Source organism: Leopardus geoffroyi, chromosome C3 (assembly GCF_018350155.1).
Source record: "Leopardus geoffroyi isolate Oge1 chromosome C3, O.geoffroyi_Oge1_pat1.0, whole genome shotgun sequence".
Lineage (NCBI taxonomy): Eukaryota > Metazoa > Chordata > Mammalia > Carnivora > Felidae > Leopardus > Leopardus geoffroyi.
This window is the reverse complement of record NC_059338.1, coordinates 74,112,615-74,132,286: the sequence shown is the minus strand read 5'-3', so window position 1 is coordinate 74,132,286 and position 19,672 is coordinate 74,112,615. Positions and strand designations below refer to the sequence as shown.

At 47.7% G+C, this 19,672-nt stretch overlaps 1 protein-coding gene across 6 annotated transcripts in view; it reads right to left on the bottom strand.

The window, feature by feature from the left end:
- Window positions 1–19,672, bottom strand: part of TRAPPC9 (trafficking protein particle complex subunit 9) — a 573,855-nt gene that overhangs the window by 186,858 nt on the left and 367,325 nt on the right. For 5 of the 6 annotated variants that reach the window (XM_045453562.1, XM_045453567.1, XM_045453565.1 and 2 more), the window contains one exon: window positions 5,431–5,541. The exons of the other annotated variant lie outside the window; for it this stretch is intronic. In XM_045453562.1, the coding sequence (XP_045309518.1) occupies window positions 5,431–5,541 (111 nt within the window). The remainder of the gene's footprint in view (window positions 1–5,430; window positions 5,542–19,672) is intronic. 6 annotated transcript variants of the gene reach the window in all.

The window sequence follows — 19,672 nt, the reverse complement described above, 5'->3', positions numbered from 1 at the left end:
GGAACATCCTATTACCAGAGTTTTAAAAAGATGCGTACGTAAGTGAGGGTGGTCATGAAATTTAATTTTAATGGTTTGACAATTAAGCAAAAAAACACATTAATTACTATCTCAATTCTCCAGTAAATTTGCTGCTGGCAGCATCGTATTTTCTTAAGAAAGTTTATGCTGTTTCACCGTGAAAGCTTTCTACTGTTTCTAGTTGTCATCTGCAATCAGACAGGAGGGACGCCCAACTCCGGGGGACATGGCCCCGGGAACTGCAAACGGCCCCCGCAGAGAGGCACCATGGCCAACAGGCGGGCTTGGCTCCGGGGGCACCTGACTTCCGCCCGCCTTGGCCAGGCGTGGCCTCTCTTGTGCAGAAGCAAACGTGCGTAGCGCTCTCACTGGAGCTGCTGTGAGGTATGGAGACGCCACGGCCTGACAAAAGGGGTGTCTGGGGTACACAGCCCTCGGCTAAATATGGTGTTGCTGCAGGCACCCAGCTAAGGCAGGGGGACAAGGTTGTGAAGGTGACCACTGATGGCGGGGAGCCCCAGGAAATGCAATCCCTACAGGCCAAGCGTCACGATTCACATTTGGCAAAAGTGAACTTAACTCACGGTCCCTGATTACAGGACTGATGCACCGGCCATGCCCCAGACACTCATAAGGTGAGCGAGGAGTCACTGATTTCCAGAGGACCCTCCAAAGGAGAGTCCAGGAAAGGGAGGTGGTACTTTCTACATCCATTTGCTGAAATGCTCTATTTGAACCTGAAAGATTGGGAAGATATCTCTAAGACACATGGTCACAAAAGTGGTGTTTCTAAGCTAAGCACACGAGCGTTTCATCCATCAAGAGCTCTCTCACAGTATTCCCGAGAGCACGCCGTGCCTGCACTTGTACGGCAGCCCAAGCTTACTCCTACTCTGCTGTTCTGCTCCACATCAGCACCCCTTCCTCCAGGAAGCCTTCCCAGCCGCCCCTCATCCTGTCTGGGCCAGATTTCTGACTGCATGCTTTCACCTCCCCTCACTGTGCATGCCGACTGCCTGATGGTATGCCTCGATTCCACACCAAAACAGAGGGCAGGGCGATGCCACCTTCTCTCACTGTCTCACCTGCTGGCCAGGCCCGCCACCAGCCAACACTCTGGGAGTATCTGTGAAATGAATTCATGAACACCTTGGAAGCCGAAATCCGAGCAGCTTCTCCATCTTCCCGGCCTTCTGCCGGCCTTTACACTTGATAGGGGACCTCACAGGGCTGGTCACACACAGAGCACAAGGGGAGAGGAACAGAACCTCTCTCAACCTTCGGTCACCATTGCAAGGACAGCCGTGAGCCAGACAAACGAGAAGCCCACCGAGTGATTGTGAACACTGGACTCTTCACTTATCTATCAAATGCAGACAACGCCTTCGTCGAGTGACCTTGAGGACACGAGTGCCTGACTCCCAACACACAGGCCCAGTAACTGTGCCTTCCACTGTTTCTTCCACCTGGAAGCACGTTGCTCCTTCGTGCTCCTGAGGACATACGCTTCCGGCACTGGGTAGAATGGGGTCACCTCTTCTACCGGCGGGGAGCAGAGGCAAGCACCTCAATCTAGTGGAGGGGTCCCCCTCCTGGAGGACAGGCCACCCTTAAGAGAAAGTCAAACGCCTGTTGACCCGGGGATGGATGCCTGGGCTCTGGGCAGGGCAGTAAGAACGCCACACTAACCCAGCACCCTGGCCATTTAAGACTAGGCTGTGCCATCTCTAGCACAATGCGCTGTCCGTCCGCCCACCTCCGGGGTGGCCGTGGGAACATCACCTACAGGCAGAGGGATTAACGTGGAGTCCAAGAACCACTGCGCCCTCACCTGCGGGCAGAGCCCAACCCCACGTGGGAGCTTGACCGCAGAGAAGCCTCCTTCTTCAGCCCTGGGCAAAGCATGAGGTACGGTGGGGATGGTTCCTCATGGGGGAAGGGAAGAGGCAGGACACTGGCTGAGCTCAGGACTCCGGGAAGAGACGGGACCCTGAGGACACAGCCTGGATACACAGGGACAGCGTCCCAGCCAAGGTCTGCCAGGTGCTGCGAGGCTCCACCGTGCCTGCTCCTTCCACCAGAACTGCTCTGTGAGAACCCAAGAGCTGCGATGCCCGCCGCAGGGGTAGAGGGTGTGTCTGATGTGGTCCGGGGAAGGCCAGGGAGGCTCGGAAAGCAGAAAGGAAGCACCTCCCTGCGCCCCATAAACACCGAGCTCCCTGGCACTCAACACTGGTTAGTGGGGACAGTGGGACCAGAGCCAAACAGGACCTCCCAGACCAGTGGCTCACCACTCGCACCCGGGCCAGCAAGATGTCCCGTTGGGCAGGGAAGGCAGAGGTGCCTGGCTGGCTGCAGGGGACGCTCATCGCCTGCACCTCGCACCTGCTCCCGCTGGGAGGGGCCCCTGTTTATCCCCACACTCCCGGAGCCCGAGGCAGGTACCACAGAGCAGGTTCTCGAAGCACCAATGCTTATTGGGTGAATATTTTATGAATGAATAGAGAACGTGTGAGCTAGGAGCATTGAGAAATGAGAATTTAAGCACAAGGCTCGATAACGAGCAAGCCTGAAGCACAAGACTAATTTGTGATTATCTGCGAATGGGACTGCTAACATCATTCAGCCTTCCATCCATGAGAACGATCCAGGAGAGAACGGGCTTAACAGTTTCTAATTTTTAACAACAGGTTTCACGTCAGTGTCAGAAGATGGCCAGATTTACATCCCCTGGGGCCTCAGACCGCATCCAAACATCCAGACAAAGACAAGGCAGAGAGCAGAGAGCAGACAGCGTCCTCCACAATCTGGAGAACAACACTGGGCCCAGGCAGCTGCCGGGGGTGTAGACCCCAGGATGCGTCGGCGCCCTACAAAGCAGCCGGTCCTGTACCAGGCGCCAGGCGCATTCAGCCGCGACCTGTGTGCAGGTGCAGCACGTGAGCCCCCGCACACCCATCCCCACACGGCAAGTCCTCTGCAGGGGACCGGACAGACACCTCCAGGGGCAGTGTTCCGGAATCCTCTCAAAGGCAGGCCATGAAGGCCCCAAGTCACTGGACCTCAGGCCTCCAACTATCAGCCTAAACTGTCCTGCAATGGGGACCCCAGAGCCTGACCCTGCATCTGTGTGCATCATCGGCAATAATCACATGAAACAGCAATACTTTGGAGCAGCCTCAGAGTGGATTAGCGTGGACACAGACAAAGTGGCGTATTCGTGCAATGAAATATAAATACCAGTTGAAAGGAGAGAAGCAGATTTATACTTAGCTCCGAAGCGGAATGCTGATTTAAAGTTATAAAAAGATGCATTTTTAAAAAGACATATGTGATATAGAACCACTTGTCATAAAAAACTCTGGAAGTAATGTTTGGTTGTAGATATAAATACAATAAAAGTAGCAAAACATGGTATGAATGATTCCATCGCCTCCAAGACAGCAATTCCCCACCGAGGAGGGAGGGAGGAACAAAGATGGCAGTCCAGGGAGGAGGGCTGAGCTACTCCTGCACTCAATTTTTTCCAGCATTTGCTTATGAAAAATGTCAACTGTAACGCTGAAAGAAATCTCCCGTGAACATCCCATAAGGCCCTTGGAAGAGTCCACCGTCAACAGTTCACTCCATGTGCTTTCTGGCTCCTCTCTCCACGACCAGCCCCGTTACCCATCATTAGTCCTTCTCAGACCTTCCAGAGATGCTACTGACGGCGGGCGGCCCTCCAAAGCTTTCCACAACCGATCTTCAGCGAGAGCTCAACATGTGTACAGTTTTTCTTTCGAGGTGAAGTTGACTTACAACGGAACGCGCCAGTCTTAAGTGCACGTGCTGAATTTTAACAAATGCGAACCCGTGTGTGGCCCACACCCAAAAATCAAGTTGTACAATAAGATCCCCGAGAAAACACCTGTGTCCCTTCCTGCTCGACCCCCAGCCCAGCCCCTGCAGAGGCAACCGACGTGCTGCTTTTTCCACAGTACACCAGTTTGCTCGCTCTGGGATTTCAGGCGAATGGAGTCCCACGGTGCCTGCCTTCCTCGGGGAGACCCCCCTCACTCAGTGCTGTGTTCCTGGGATTCACCCTACTGGCTGCGTATTGGGAATGTGTCAGGTCTGGTTGCTGAGCATTCCCCCACTTGCAGGAGAAATGCCACCCTTTGCTTATCCACTTTCCTGTAATGGACATCTGGGCTCTATCTTTTGGCTATGAACATTCTTGTGTAAGTCTCTTTGTGAATAAACATTTACATTTTTCTTGAATAAATTACTGGATTTGGAACTGCTGGGCACAGGGTAGGTGTACGTTTAGTTTTCTAAGAAACCGCAAACCCTCCTGAAAGTGGTCGCACCAGCTCATCCCCCCACCGAGGCGGGCGAGTTCCAGCTGCTTCACATCCTCACCAGCATCCAGCACCGTCCATGTCTTTAAACGCTCTGATGAATGTGGAGTGGTGTGGCCTGAAATTATAATTCCCCCACCAACTGTGTTCATGTCAGTTTTTTTTAAACATTTTATTTCCCTAAATAAAGAGGAAGACACAGACAAGACTGACAGAGGAAGAATGACAAAGTGAAGGAGTGAGGAAGAAAGATAGGAAAAGACAGAGATCTGGGGCCAATACAACCGAGCACTTAAATCTGGGACATGCGTGTGCCGGTTTCCAAATTATTTTCTTTCTGTGGAAAGTATTTTGCAATTAAACATAAAAATTGCATTCCATTTCCATCTCATCCCAGCTATAATTCCGTCTATACCATACGAGTTGGGCTTGGAGACATAGGTGCCGACATGAGCAGAGGCCCCGCGGGCAGGGGGCTGGCCCGGGGAAGGGGCTCCCCAGGCAGAAGAGCTTCCTCCTAAAGTCCACCTGCCTCGGGACATGCCCTGGGGGCCCTGGCTTTGCTCGGGTCAGCGCTCACTTCCATCTCCGCTCCTGCTGGACCAGGGCACGTCCACAGCTCGGTGGAGCCCCGTCTTTGCCATCTGGGGACTGGGAGTGGGTGGCACCACACCCCTCCCGCAGGTCTGAGCCTGGCCTTTTTCCGGAATTCTTCCAAGGGACTTCCCGGTACTACCGATGCAGGCCCCACAATCAACATCAACTATTCCCAGATACAGCTTCGAGAATTTGCCAGCCAAGGCAAGCCCAGGCGCCACAGCGTCTCCCGAGATGCGGTTCCCGGAAGCACGTGCCACTGCTTCCTTCGACAGACACCCCGTGGCTTTACCTGGACTTGACACCTGCCTCCAATTCGAAGCCACTTCAGGTTCTTTCGCTGAACCTTGCACGGAGAGACAGACAGACAAGCCCGTCTATCCTCTGGGGGCTCAGAGGGAGGGTTATCTCAAGGTGCTTCCGAGTGAGGAGACGGAAGCAGGGAGAGGCACGACGCGGGGACACTCACCGCTGACACTCGCCGGCGTGCAGGATGAGCTCCTCGTTGCCGCGGGCGCTGACCGTGAGCTCATGCTCCGTGGAGTTGAAGATGTCTAGGAGCAGGTGGCACTGGCGGGTACTGTGTGGAAGACAAGGGAAAGTTGAGGATCTTCTGGGAGCCAGAGGGGAGAACCACTTGGCCTTTTCTCTTCCCCAAAGACCTCCCGTTTCTTGAGGATATCAGAGGAGCAACGGATCAAACTGTCACGTGCCCCGGCATGAAGGGTTACAGAGGCTCACTCTGCAAAACAGGTTTGGGCATCAGATCCTCCCTGGCCCTGGGGACACACGCCTATAACGCAGTGCGCCCTTTACAAACGAAATGGCCCTGGGACGGTAACCGGAGTTCTCCAAGCCTCGTGCGTGTGAGGCCTCGAACACCGGACGCAGAAGTAAGACAGCGGCTGGCAAAGCACTTGGTGCACACACAGTGCCTGTCAATGAACGGCGCGTCCACGTCGTGACCCCGTTGCCGGGCCTGCGGGGCTCCCCCCGGGGCCCAGCGAGGTGCGGGACGCTGGCACATGGAGAACCACATCGCAGGGGTGGGGTGTGCGCGCCTACTGGGAGCCTCACACAGACTGCACCTTCCTTACTCTCCCCCACACTCCTGACACCAGCAGTCTTGTTCTCTCTAGTCCAGAAGGTAACAACGCTCAAATCCCAGTGCCCCCGCCACAGCAGAAGTCCAGGAGCCACGGTGTTAGCCAGTGAGGACAGGAGACCTTCTCTCCCAGCTAAGACGGCCCGGCCCCCCCAACAAGAGAAGGTGGTCCCCTCTTCAGCCTCCCCATTCCCACACCCCACCTGCCTCGACAGGAACAGGATGCTGAGCAGTCCAGCACCCACCGGGAGGCATGGAAGCTGTGGATGCGAGTGGGGCCGGGAGGATTCTGGGAGGCCAGGGCATGTGCAGCAGCAAAAGCAGCCCCTCGGCGCCTCCTGCCCGCCAGACTCCTCAGCTGCACACGCAAACAGCAACCGCACGCGTGCCGTCTGGGTCAGTCACCATTTGGAAGGTTTCCATTACACTCGAAAGCTCGTCTGAAGCTTGCCCAGTGTCTTAAATACCAAGTGTCACAGCAGGCACACGACAAAGAGCCAGTAAGTGTTTGCTCATGTGACCGGGACAGCCGTACCCACGACCGGAGCAGACACAGATGTCAGCAACAGAGGCAGAAACGGTTCTGGAGTGAACTTTTTCATAGGAGGAAAAAGGGCCTCAGAAGAAGATCTGTGCTTGGGGTCTTCTTCAGCTTGGTAGGTCTTCAAAACATGACCCTCCAGCACCTGGGGGCTCAGTCGGTCAAGGGTCCGACTTCGGCTCAGGTCATGATCTCCTAGTTCATGAGTTCGAGCCCCGCGTCGGGCTCCATGCTGACAGCTCAGAGCCTGAAGCCTGCTTCGGATTCTGTGTGTGTGTGTGTGTGTGTGTGTGTGTGTGTGTGTGTGTGTCTGCCCCTTCCTTGCCTGCGCACACTCTCTCTCTCTCTCTAAAGTAAATAAACATTAAAAAAAAAAACATGATCCTCCAAGGGCATCAAAGTTCTCAAGTTTATGTCTCAAGGCTTTGTTGGTAGCACAGGAAGGTGGGAGGGCAAACATCCCGTGTGTGAGGGCTGCCTGCACTTCATTTCACCTCCACACCCTTGGGAAGCTGTCCTCCCCAGACCCGTTTATAGCTAAGGAAAGTGAGGCTCAGGGCACGGCCACCAACACCAGTGAGGCGGCCAACACCCAAGTCTTACAACTCAAAATCCTTTGCTTTTCAGGGTAGAGGGAGTCAAGTATTCTAAACTTCATTGTCTGCTCTTTCCAGAGAAGGGATCTGAGGGGGGGAAGTGTGCAGTCACCTGGCCAGGGACGCACACACCCACATGCGCACCACCATCATCATCACCAGGCTACGGGGCATCTGTGAAATACCAGCTCTTCAAGATGTGCACTTGTAAACCCACCCTCAGGGAAGGAAGGTAAACCTTTCTCGTTCCTGCTGTTTCTGTGAGACATTGCCCCACACGTCTTCAGAGAAGCAGGTTCACGTTGGTTGATTCTAGGTTCCTTGGGTGGGAGTGTTTTCCCCAGAGGTACGGCACTTGGAAAATATTCATTAGCTCTGACAGCTGCATACAAGAGGCGTCTTCACTCCGCTCACAGAAAAATGAGCTTTCAAGAATGAAGATCTATTCTGCCTTTGTCATAACTTCATGAAATCTTTAATCACAGCAAAATCTTTCATCAGGAATGGGAATTCGTAAAACATTTATCAGAGGAAGAAAATTGAAGTGATTTTTTAGAGCAGGAAGAAAAGACTCAGATATATGTGGTTTTCACTCACAGAATGTTAGAGAACCGCACGGGAATGAACACCAGTCTGTCATGCTCGTGTGTCCTCTGTTTCCTCTGACTCACTGAGTGTGGGGGCCTCTTGACATGGTGTTTCTATTCCCCAGGAGTGTTGGAGTCATGATGTACTGGAAGACCTTTACTTTCCATCATTCATAAATTAATTTCCTCAACTGCAGCAGCATTTTGTACCCACCATAATGTCCTTTACTCTGTGTATCTTTCCATATCACTTTGGATGATTTTCTTAGGTTTTACGATCCATTTGAGCACATAGCTACTTTTAATCCCAGCTTGCTTTGCTTTGTTTTGTCTTCTTTTTTTGTTTGTGTTTTTCTGGATCCATCTTTATGAAGTATAGGGAAACCCAGGAATACTTCCGGGAAGAACTGGCCCATCTGCCTGGGAAGGGGATGATGCTGTCATGTAGACAGGAGACACACATTCCAGGCAAAGACAACCGTGTGTGTGTGTGAAACCACCTCAATTGAGTTAGTATGTACTGTTTCCTCTGCTGAGGGTTAGGAACTGTGTTACTTCATCTAACACATACAAACATCCACTGAGTACCTGCCATGTGTCAGGCACTGTTTCAGGCACTGGGAGTCTGTATGAAAGTAACGAGAAAAATTCACCTCCACCTTCATGGAAATCACAGTCTTGTGATGGGAGAGGGCTGGGAAAGAGGAGGTGAGCTTACAAAATGAAACGTTTAGTCATTTTGTAAAATGAGGAAAACCACACTCAAAAGGCTGTTGAATAGTAGGTGAGGACACAGACCCACACAAATCAGTAACTTTCGTATATGCCAACGAGAAACGATTACCAAATCATTGTGTTAAGAAAGCGTATTTACAATAGCAATGCACTTAGGAATAAATCTTTTTAAAAATGTTTTCAGGACATTCATGAAGAATGGTTTTAAAGTTTTATGGATTGGTATTGAAGACAATGAATAAATGCAGAAACGGATTTTGTTCAAGGAGGGGAAGACTTAACTTTTTTTAAAATACGTCCCCACTTTATAAATTTCTAGAAATTCAATGACACACAATACAAAATCCCAACAGAGTTTCAGTTTTGGTCAAAACTATTCAAAATACTGCTTCTAAAATTTATATGTAAGACCAAAGGGCGAGTAACATACAGAACAATGGTCAGGATGATGTTTGGAAGGGAGCTGGCCAAACAGATATCAAGAACGGTTATAAAGCTGGAGTAATGAGGACAGTGATGCTGGGGGCAGTGATATATAAATACATCAGTGGAAAAAAACAGGCCCCAAACAGATCCATGAATATAAGACAAGTAGATATATGACTGAAGAGGCAGTGTTGATTAATGGGAAGATTCACTAACTGGTGCTGGTACACATGGTGATGCAGACACACCAAGAAATGATATCCCTACCTCACACCATCAACAAAAATAAATTTCAAATAGACTGAGTAACTAAATGTTAAAAAAATAAGTCCTTTAGAAGAAAATATAGATAAACCTAAATACGAATACATCAAGAACTACATTAAATATAAATGACCTAAACATTATAATTAACAGAGACTGTAAGAACAGACTCAAAAAGATTGAACTATATGTTATTTAGAATAGACTCACTTTAAATAGAACAATATAGCTAGGCTAAAAGTACATGAATAGAAAAGAATACACCAAATAAACATTAATTAAAAAAAAAAAAAAAACAACAACCCTGGAGTATTACATTAGGATTAGACACTTCGAGGTACACGTAAGAACAGAAAATAAGCAGAGATAAGAAAGAATGTTATATCCTAGAGGAGAACACAGGCAAAAACCTCTTTGACTTCAGTGGGAACAATTTCTTACTAGACCCATTGCCGGAAGCAAGGGAAACAAAGCAAACATGACCTACTGGAACCTCATCAAGATAAAAAGCTTCTGCATAGCAACAGAAACCACCAACATAACTAAAAGGCAGCCTATAGAATGGGAAAAGATATTCACAAAGGACATATCTGATAAAAGGTTAGTATCCAAAAATCTATAAAGAATCTATCAAACTCAACACCCAAAAAACAAACAATCCAGTGAAGAAATGGGCAAAAGACATGAATAGTCATTTTCCCAAAGAAGACATTCAGTGCTAACATGCACATGAAAAAATGCTCAACATCACTCATCATCAGGGAAATACAAGTCAAAACCATGATAAGATATCATCATCTCACGCCTGTCAGAATGCCCAAAATTAACAACACAAGAAACAATAGGTGTTGGCAAGCATGTGGAGAAAGGGGAATCCTTTTAGACCCTTGGTGGGATTGCAAATTGGTACAGCCACTCTGTAAAACAGTGTGGAGGTTCCTTAAAAAGTTAAAAGCAGAACTACCATATGATCCAGCAATGTACTACTAGGTATTTAACCAAATGATACAAAAATATTGATTCGAAGGGTTACATGCACCCTGATGTTTTAGCAGCATTATCAACAATAGCTAAACTATGGAAAGAGCCCAACTGTCCACCAACGGTTGAATGGATAAAGAAGATGTGTCGTGTGTGTGTGTGTACACACACACACACACACAATGGAATATTAGCCATCAAAAAGAATTAAATCTTGCCATTTGCAATGACATAGATGGATCTAGACTGTATTATGCTAAGTAAAGTAAGTCAGAGAAAGACAAATACCATATGATTTTACTCATGTACAGTTTAACAGAAGAACATACAGGAAGGGGAAAAGAGAGAGAGAGAGAGAGAGAGAGAGAGAGGGTACCAAATCATGAGAGACTCTTAACAACAGAAAACAAACTGAGGGTTGATGGAGGGAGGTGGGTGAGCAATGGGTGATGGGTATTAAGGAGGGCACTTGTAATAAGCACTGGGTGTTGTATGTAAGTGATGAATCACTGAGCTCTACTCCTGAAACCAATATTGTACTGTATGGTAATAACTAGAATTTAAATAAAAATTTGAGAAGAAAATCAATAAGAACATGAAGGATCATTATATAATGACAAAGCATTAATTTACCAAGAACACATAATAATTCTTAACCTAAATACACCTAGCTACAGAAGCTTCAAAATACATACAGAAAGAAAGAGAAGTGAAAGAAGAAATGGACAAAATCGCCAAGTTGAAGATGTCACCCCACTCTCAGCAAGGCATGGCAAATCAGACATGAAATCAGCAAGGACACAGAACAAACAACCCCACAGACCACCTGGATCTGATGGACACTAAGAGAACTTACACTCCACCCAACAGCAGCACAACACATGTACTTCTCAAGCGTTCAGCAACATTTACCAGAATACTGACCATATTTTAAGCCATGAAAAAAAAATCCCCACGAATACTACATTCATGAAAACACTATACACAGGTATTTATAGCAGCTCTATTCACAATCAGAAAAAGCTGGGGACAATACCCAGAAATGGGCCCACAAATATATGGCCAACTAATCTTTGAAAAAGCAGGAAAGAGAATCCAATGAAAAAAGTCTCTCTAGCAAATGGTGCTGGGAGAACTGGACAACAACATGCAGAAGAAGGAAACTGGACCACTTTCTTACACCAGACACAAAAATAAATTCCAAATGGATGAAAGACCTAAACGCAAGACAGGAAACCATCAAAATCCTACAGGAGAAAACAGGCAGCAACCTCTTTGACCTCGGTTGCAGCAACTTCTTACTCGACCTGTCTCCAGAGGCAAGGGAAACAAAAGCAAAAATGAACTATTGGGACCTCATCAAGATAAAAAGCTTCTGCACAGCAAAAGAAACAATCAGCAAAACTAAAGGCAACCCTTCAGGATGGGAGAAGGTATGTGTAAATGACATATCGATAAAGGGAAATCTATAAAGAATTTATCCAACTCAACACCAAAGAAAACCCAATAATCCCGTGAAGAAGTGGGCAAAAGTCACGAATAGATACTTTTCCAAAGAAGACATCCAGAGGGCTAACAGGCACATGAAAAGATGCTCAACATCACTCATCATCAGGGAAACACAAATCAAAACCACAGAGATACCACCTTGCACCGGTCAGGATGTCTAAAATTAACAACTCAGGAAACAACAGATGCTAGTGAGGATGCAGAGAAAGGGGAGCCCTGCTGCATTCTTGGTGGGAATGCAAACTGGTGCAGCCACTCTGGAAAAGAGTGTGGAGTTTCCCCAAGAAATTAAAAATAGAACTTCCTTATGACCCAGCAATTGCTCCTAGGAATCTATCCAAAGGATACAAAAATGCTGATTTGAAGGGGCACATGCACCCAATGTTTAGAGCAGTGCTGTCAATAATAGCCGAAGTATGGATAGAGCCCGAATGTCCATCAGCTGATGAATGGATTAAGAAGATGTGGTTTACATATACAATGGAATACTATTCAGTGATGAAATAGAATGAAATCTTGCCATTTACAACAATGTGGATGGAACTGGAGGTTATTATGCAAAGCTAAATAAGTCAGTCAGAGAAAGACAGATATCACATGATTTTACTCATATGTGGAATTTGAGACACTTAATGGGTGATCCTAGGGGAGAGGAAGGAAAAAAATAAAAACAGAGAGGGAGGCAAACGTTAAGAGGCTCTTGAAAACAGAGAACAAACTGAGGGTGGCTGGAAGGGTGTTGGGTGGGGGGATGGGTTAGATGGGTGATGGGCATTAAGGAGGGCACTTGTTGGGATGAACTGGGGGTTATAGGTCAATGATGAATCACTGGTTTCTACTCCTGAAGCCAAGACTACAGTGTATGTTAACTAACTTGAAAAAAAAAAAAAAGCTGGGAACAATCCACATGTCTTTTAACTGGTACAAGAACTCACAAACTACAGTACATCTATACAGCGGAAACCTCCTTGGCAATAATAAAAAAAAAAAAAATCCAACTACTGATATATTCAACAACTTGGGACGGATCTCAAAATCAATAGTCAGTGAAAAAACTCACTTCCAAAAGCTTAAATACAGCATGATTCCATTTATATAACATTCTGGGAGAGTCAAACCCAGCGACGGAGAACAGATCTGTGGTCACCTGTTGAGGGGTGGGACAGGGTAAGATTATAACAGGTAACGCAATGAATGAACTTTTGGGGGGTGATAGAACTGTTTTTTACCCTGACTGTGGCGAATATACAAATGTCCATGTGAGTTAGAACTCATAAAACTGTACATCAGAGAAGTCAAGTTTACTGTGTGTCAATTTAAAATGTTTTTAATTGATGCAATTAAAAAATAAACATCATGACGAGTCTGATGAGCTCTAGTGCATAAAACTTGTCGTGAATGAATACCAATTCTGTAGCCCAATGTCTGTAATGTCTTAAGCAAACCGTTTCATTTCTCTGAGCCTCAGTTTTCCCAACGGGGACAAGAGTGCCTGTATCATAAAATTATTAAAAGGTTCCAATGGAAAAAGAAGGTGAAAGTAGGAGTAGGAAGAAAACTCCGGCAGAGGATTACATCAACACACGAGCTGGTGATTATTATTAGCTGGGTAGCTGTCAGTGGAGCCGCCAAAGGGAAAGCATACAGGCCTGCCAACCAACCACTCCCAGCTAATTATTCAATATTGACTCAGCTGAAAGTGAGCCTGAGAAATTCCCACGCCAAGGTCTCAGTCTATCTAAACACCGCAGTGCCTCAACCAGAAAGTAAGTGGGGCGCTCTCTCCCCTCAGCCCCCCAGAGTCTGGTCAGTATCTCTGAGGCCTCCCAGGGTCTAAATGTTAGCGTTCAATCATCCTGAGGAGTGCAGTCAAGTGAGCAAACAAAACCAAAACACACGGGGATAGCCACGCACACCAAATTGGCCAAATCCGTGTGGTCTTTTATCAAAGTTCTGTAAGCCTTCTTGTTTTCTCTCATCTGCTTTCTTTCCAGAAAAAAAATGAGTGCCCAGCTTGAGAATGGCAGGAAGGATCTCTGTTTCTAACTTTTCAGTTAATAAGCTCTTAAATAATGTTTTAAAAACTTCCCTTTAAGAGAAGCCACTTGGAATGGCTATAATTACAAAGACACACTAACAAATGTCGGCAAGACGTGCAGAAATTGGAACCCTCAGATACTACTGTGGGAATGCAAAATGGTGCACCCACTTTGCAAAACAGTCTGGCAGGTCCCTAAAATGACTAAATATAGAGTTACCATATGATCCGATATTTCCACTCCTAGGTATCCCCGAGAGAAATAAAAACATATGTCCACACAAAAACTTGCCCATAAATATTCACAACAGTATTATTCGTAACAGCCAGAAAATGGAATCAACCCAAATACCCATCAACTAAAGAATGGATCAACAGAACGTGGTATATCCACACGATGGAATATTATTCAGCCATAAAAACAAAGGACAGGATACTTCACTATGGGTGAACCTTGAAAACCCTGTGCTAAGTGGAAGAAGACAGTCACCTACTGCATAATTCCACTGATAGAAAATATCAAGAACAGACAATCTAGAGAGATTTGTGGCTGCCAGGAATGAAGGATGGGCGTAACTACTAAAGGGTACAGGGCCTCTTTGGGGAGGATGGAAAGTTCCAAATTTAGACTGTGCTAAGGGTTGAACAACTCTCTGAACATACTAAACATACTCAATTACGGTCTAAGCAGGTGGACTGTATAGTATGTGAATGACGTTTCGATAAAGCTGTTTAAATAGAAAGCAACCATGTCACAGGCTGAGGGTGCAGGACGCAGCGTGCCCAGGAGCCACTGGCGCTCAGAGAAACATGCTCACGGCTCGGTCACAACGCGGTCTCGTCTTCCAACAGACCAGCATAGCACCACAGCAGCTCCGAAGAACCCACTGCTTACTCTCCGTTACATCGCCGAACTTGTACTCAGAACGGACCATGAGTGAGAGACAGGAGCCAGGAGCACACGTGTGACATTGTGCCTCTGGTGACTGACACCAGGTGTGTGTGCTGGGCACCGCCAGATGCTTTGTGGCTCACAACGATAGCACGTAAGCATGACCGGGTCCAATATGGCTTTTCGTTTTCTGGGAATGGTGAGAAGCCAGATTCAAATAGAATTGCTCACAGAAGAATATTTGCAAACAACCGCCTGGAATCACTCCACGTATCAGCATTTGAGACTCACTCTACAAGGATTAAACAAACAAACTAGTAAAACTTTAAAAATGCAAAGTGCAAGAATTCTAATCATTAGGTTACAAAGAAACTCTGGCCAACCTTTGCTTTTATAGAATCTACCTTTACCCTTACGTTCAATCCCTAAATCAAACGTGACCTAGGCATTTTAAATTGACATTTATAAATCACACTTTCCAAATATATTAGTGTCTATTACTTGTTAAATAGAAAACTTTACATCTGTCTTTAGTAAATACATGGTCTTAAAACGAACATCAACATGTGATATTTAAGGATATAACAACCTAAGATAAAATACAGATCACTTAAAATTATAGATTTTTTTTGTTGTTTATTTTTTTTGAGTGAGAGCGCAAACAAGCAGGCAAGGGGAAGAGAGAGAGGGAGAGAATCCCAGCAGGTTCCAAGCAGTCAGCACAGAGCCCAATGTGGGGCTCAAACTCATGAACTGTGAGATCATGACCCAAGCCAAAATTGAGAGTCAGACGCTCAACCAAGCCACCCGGCCCCCCCAAAATTATCAGTTTTAATAGTTTATTACTAAGTATCAGTAAGACACAAAAGGAGTCTCCTCAAGATACACCTGTGAGCAGACACAGAAACCGGGAGGTGGTACACCCGGGGCTCATGGCCAGCAGACCAGGAGCCAGAGAGGGCTAACCGTGTGGGTATCAGTCTAGACGGAATGTCCAGCCGCTCCTGCCTCTGACAGGCTGCGTCCCGCCCTCCGGGCCTCTGCAGGCCTACAATACACTAACAGCTGGAAAGACAATGAAAGGGGGGGTCAACATCTCAGGGAACGCGAGCCAGCAGGTGGGGGAGGGGAGGAAGCTCCCTCCAACCTGACGCGCCCACCGACCGAACCGCCGTGGCAGCTGGGGGCAGCGGTGCTGCGTGTGGTTCTCCAAGAGGCAAGGCAGCCCTCCTCCCGTCCCCGCAGACAGCCGAGAAGGTGGTGATGGTGGGGCAGAGGCGGGCTCACCACCCTCTCACGTGGGCTCGCTGGCTGGACCACCCTGGCCCCTGCCACAAGGCAAGAGCACGAGTTCCCCACCCTGCACCGGACCATCCTTCCCAGAAATTAGATATGTGAGGCAGCAGCTGAGAGCGGCATCCCAACGATACCACCTCCAGTCCAAGCGGGAGCGGGGCCGCAGCAGGCCTCCCCCAGACACGGACCCAGGGCTAAGCACAGGGCACCGTCTCCAGGACTTCTGGGCCTTTCATGGCCTACTCTATCTCATGGACATCAACAACCTTGCTAAAGCCTCTGTGTTGAAAAAAATCTGGAAAGTTCGGGGTGCCTGGGTGGCTCGATCAGTTACGCATCCGACTTCGGCTCAGGTCATGATCTCCCGGTTCATGGGTTCAAGCCCCGCACAGGGCTGTGCTGACAGCTCAGAGCCTGGAGCCTGCTTCGGATTCTGTGTCTCCCTCTCTCTCTGCCTCTCCCTTGCTGGTGCGCTCTCTCTCTCTCTCTCTCTCTTAAAAGTAAATAAACATTTAAAAAAATTTTAATAAAAAAATTTGGAAAGCTCATTAAATATTATAAAGGGGTCTTCACTGGGCACCTCAAGTAATTCTTCTCAGTATTTATTCTCTCCATTTCCCAACTGCAGACCTGAATATTTTATATCCTACTGGGGAGGGCGGGATGTGGGCTGCACAGGATATGTACATTTTTTGGCAACTTCCTGTGAAAATCTACTTCAAAATAAATTGGAAAAAAAATGGCATGGGTCTGAATCAGACCAACAGAATTTAAAACCTCATTTCATTTTCTGTCATCTCAGAGGAGAGGAGGATTGAGTCTTTTTCTTCCTAGGTTTAATTGGTAATAAATACTCCGGTGCAAAAGATAAGGCAGCTCTCAGGTGCCTGCCAGCCACCTGGGGCCAAACCAGGTTAATACCCGCCCCCCAGCAGCCACCAGGGCCACTCCAGTGCCCAGCCGCACCCTGCACTGGGCGCCCCTTCTGCCCGTCGCTCCCCATCACAGGGACCATGAAGTGCCCTACCCCCACCTCCCCAAAGAGTTCCTGTCATACCCCCTGTAACCGTCCAATGCAAATTCAGCTGTTTTCTTCAAGATTCTCACCCCACACTGCTCACATCCCCATTCTAATATTTAGCAATTCCATTGATTACTGACTGGTTATTTTTTTAAGTAGGCTCCACGCCCAGGGTGAAGCCCAGTACGGGACTTCAACTCACGACCCCAGGATCAAAACAGGAGCTGAGATCAAGAGCCGGATGCCCAAGGCACCGAGCCACACAGGGGCTCCAGTGACCGCTTGCGTCATTGGCTAGGCGGTACCGATACAGCAGTGCGTCCAGCAGTGGGGCAAAGGCGAAGGGACCGTTCAGATACGTTCCGTGAGTGACATCATAAGGACGTCCACAGAGCCCGCTGCACCAAAGCTGTTATGTTTCTGCACGACCCACCCAGCCCTTTGTCCCTAGAATGTGGCACACGACTGGAACGTGCACGGCAGACACACGAGAAAAGTGACAACCACCTCCTTTCAGTGATCTACCTGGTGTCAGGCACTGTATTAGGTACTTTACACACATTTTTACATCAGCACAACTGGACACTATCAATGTTATCTGTTTCAGGCTAAAGGAATATAAATGATTTGCTCAAGATCACAGTGCAGGTAAGCAGTGGAATCAAAATTTGAAAGCAGATACAGGTTCGTCTTCTGAATCCCGGTGCTTGTTAAAACGCTACATTCTTGTTAAGCTTGAAACCAACTTAATAAATAAATGTAACAACTTGAAAAAGATCTACCACGATAAAACCCAACAACCCAACGTTAAGATTGCCTTTATTATGGGTCTGTGAGCGCATGTTCCCTACAGAGTTGAGCGGTCTTACCCCATGGGGGGAAATGGAATTTTTCTAAACGGCCAGGGATAAGTGCTGTGATGTGTCAAGTGGTAGGATTTTTCTTAATAACGTAGTAACGATTACACCCTGGCCCTGCGCAGGGGAGAGTGTTTTTCACATAGCTCAGAGTAGCAATGCATGAGATTGGATCATTTATTCTAACAGACTAGAAAGAAATTGCTCCTCAGGAGAGACGAGGGCTGGGCATTCAGACAGGGGTGGCATGGCCCAATCCGTTTCAGTCTGCTCCCTAACAACATACCAGCCAGCTTTGTGTGAAACGAGTGGATCGCAAAGCAACCGATCTCCTCAATACAAGTCATCTGAGACCCATGCACACTCCTGAGGGAGAAGTGGGGGGAAAGAGCAAAGAGAGCTCTGCCTTCCATCTACACCGCGCGCTGGGGTCAAGAACACACCTGCGTCCTCCGTGGCGTCCTCTGCTTCTCGCATCAGCCGGGTGAGGTGAGCAGGGCCACGCCGAGCACTCCCGTGAGGGGCAGGAAGGCGGACCTGGGGGAGGGAGAGCCAGCCGCCTCCAAAGATATGGCAGGGGTGGGGGGCAGAATGCAGACCAGAACCCAGGCCTCTGCGCTCCCAGCTCAGAGGACCACTGGCAGAAACGGTGCCCAGAAGGCCGGAAAGCACACCACACCTCTTCCACTCGTTAACGTACGGCTCAGGCAACATCTCCAGACAGCAAGGCCGACTTCGAAGGGTTTACGGAGTTTAATAGGACGCTGAGCCCGACAGACCTAGGTCACTCCCTAGAATACAGCAGGCCCTGAATAAATAGGATTTCCCATCCCCCTTCACTCCTAAAACACTCTTATTAAACAACTCCCAGTGAGAAAAACTGCATCAGTTATCAATATTCGCGAGAGGAGTAGGTATATAGAACCATCCCAAGGAGCACAATGCCTTCGTATCCATTTATATTTTGGGTTCCAAGTAGATTGTTTCTGCCAGCAATAGTTATCTTTTGATGTGTATGTGGCTTTTTTGCACCAAAGTCAGACCAAATCTCCACACAAGCTCCAACTAACACGTACTGTGGGTCATCCAGCCGTCTGTGCTGCAGAGGCCTTGAAGCCGTGACCCGTGGATGCCAGTCTGTCACCAGCAAGCTGTGAGAACCTGGGCAAATCACACACCCTTCTCTGGACCTCATTTATGAAGCAAATGCGTCAAAATGGGCCCGCTATGGGGATGGATGCTTGACTCTAAAATGGCATGATGCTAACAGAAAAATCACCTGTGAGCAAGACAAAAAATAATGAATTCCAGAGACACTGTCACATCAACCTCAATGAAATGCAAAATTCGAGTACCCAAATCAAATGCATGGTAATTCTACTATATTCCAGGCCATGTAGTTTACATAGGTCTCTAAGGAAAATAGAGTTTAAGAAAAATTTTTGGAAGCAATGCCTTTTACACAAAAGACACCTGAAAAAATGTAGTATTGCTGTCATCTACAGATCTTCCTCCAGTTACAGTGGAGTTACATCCAGATAAACCCATCCTAAGTTGAAATGCATTTCATACACTAACCTACCAAATACCACGGTTTAGCCTCGCCCACCTTAAATGTGCCTAAGAACACTTACATTAGTCTACAGTTGGGCAGAAATATCAAAAATGCCTATTTAATAATATCTCATATAACTGACTACTGTACTGACCAACAGAATGGCCGTTGAGGATGTAGAATGGGCATCAGTGTGCCAGTCGTGGACCCTCATACTCACTGGCTGACTGGGGCCGCAGCTCCCCACCGCTGCCCAGCCTAACAAGCAAGTATCCACATACTGCTAGCCCAGGAAAAGATCCAAGTTC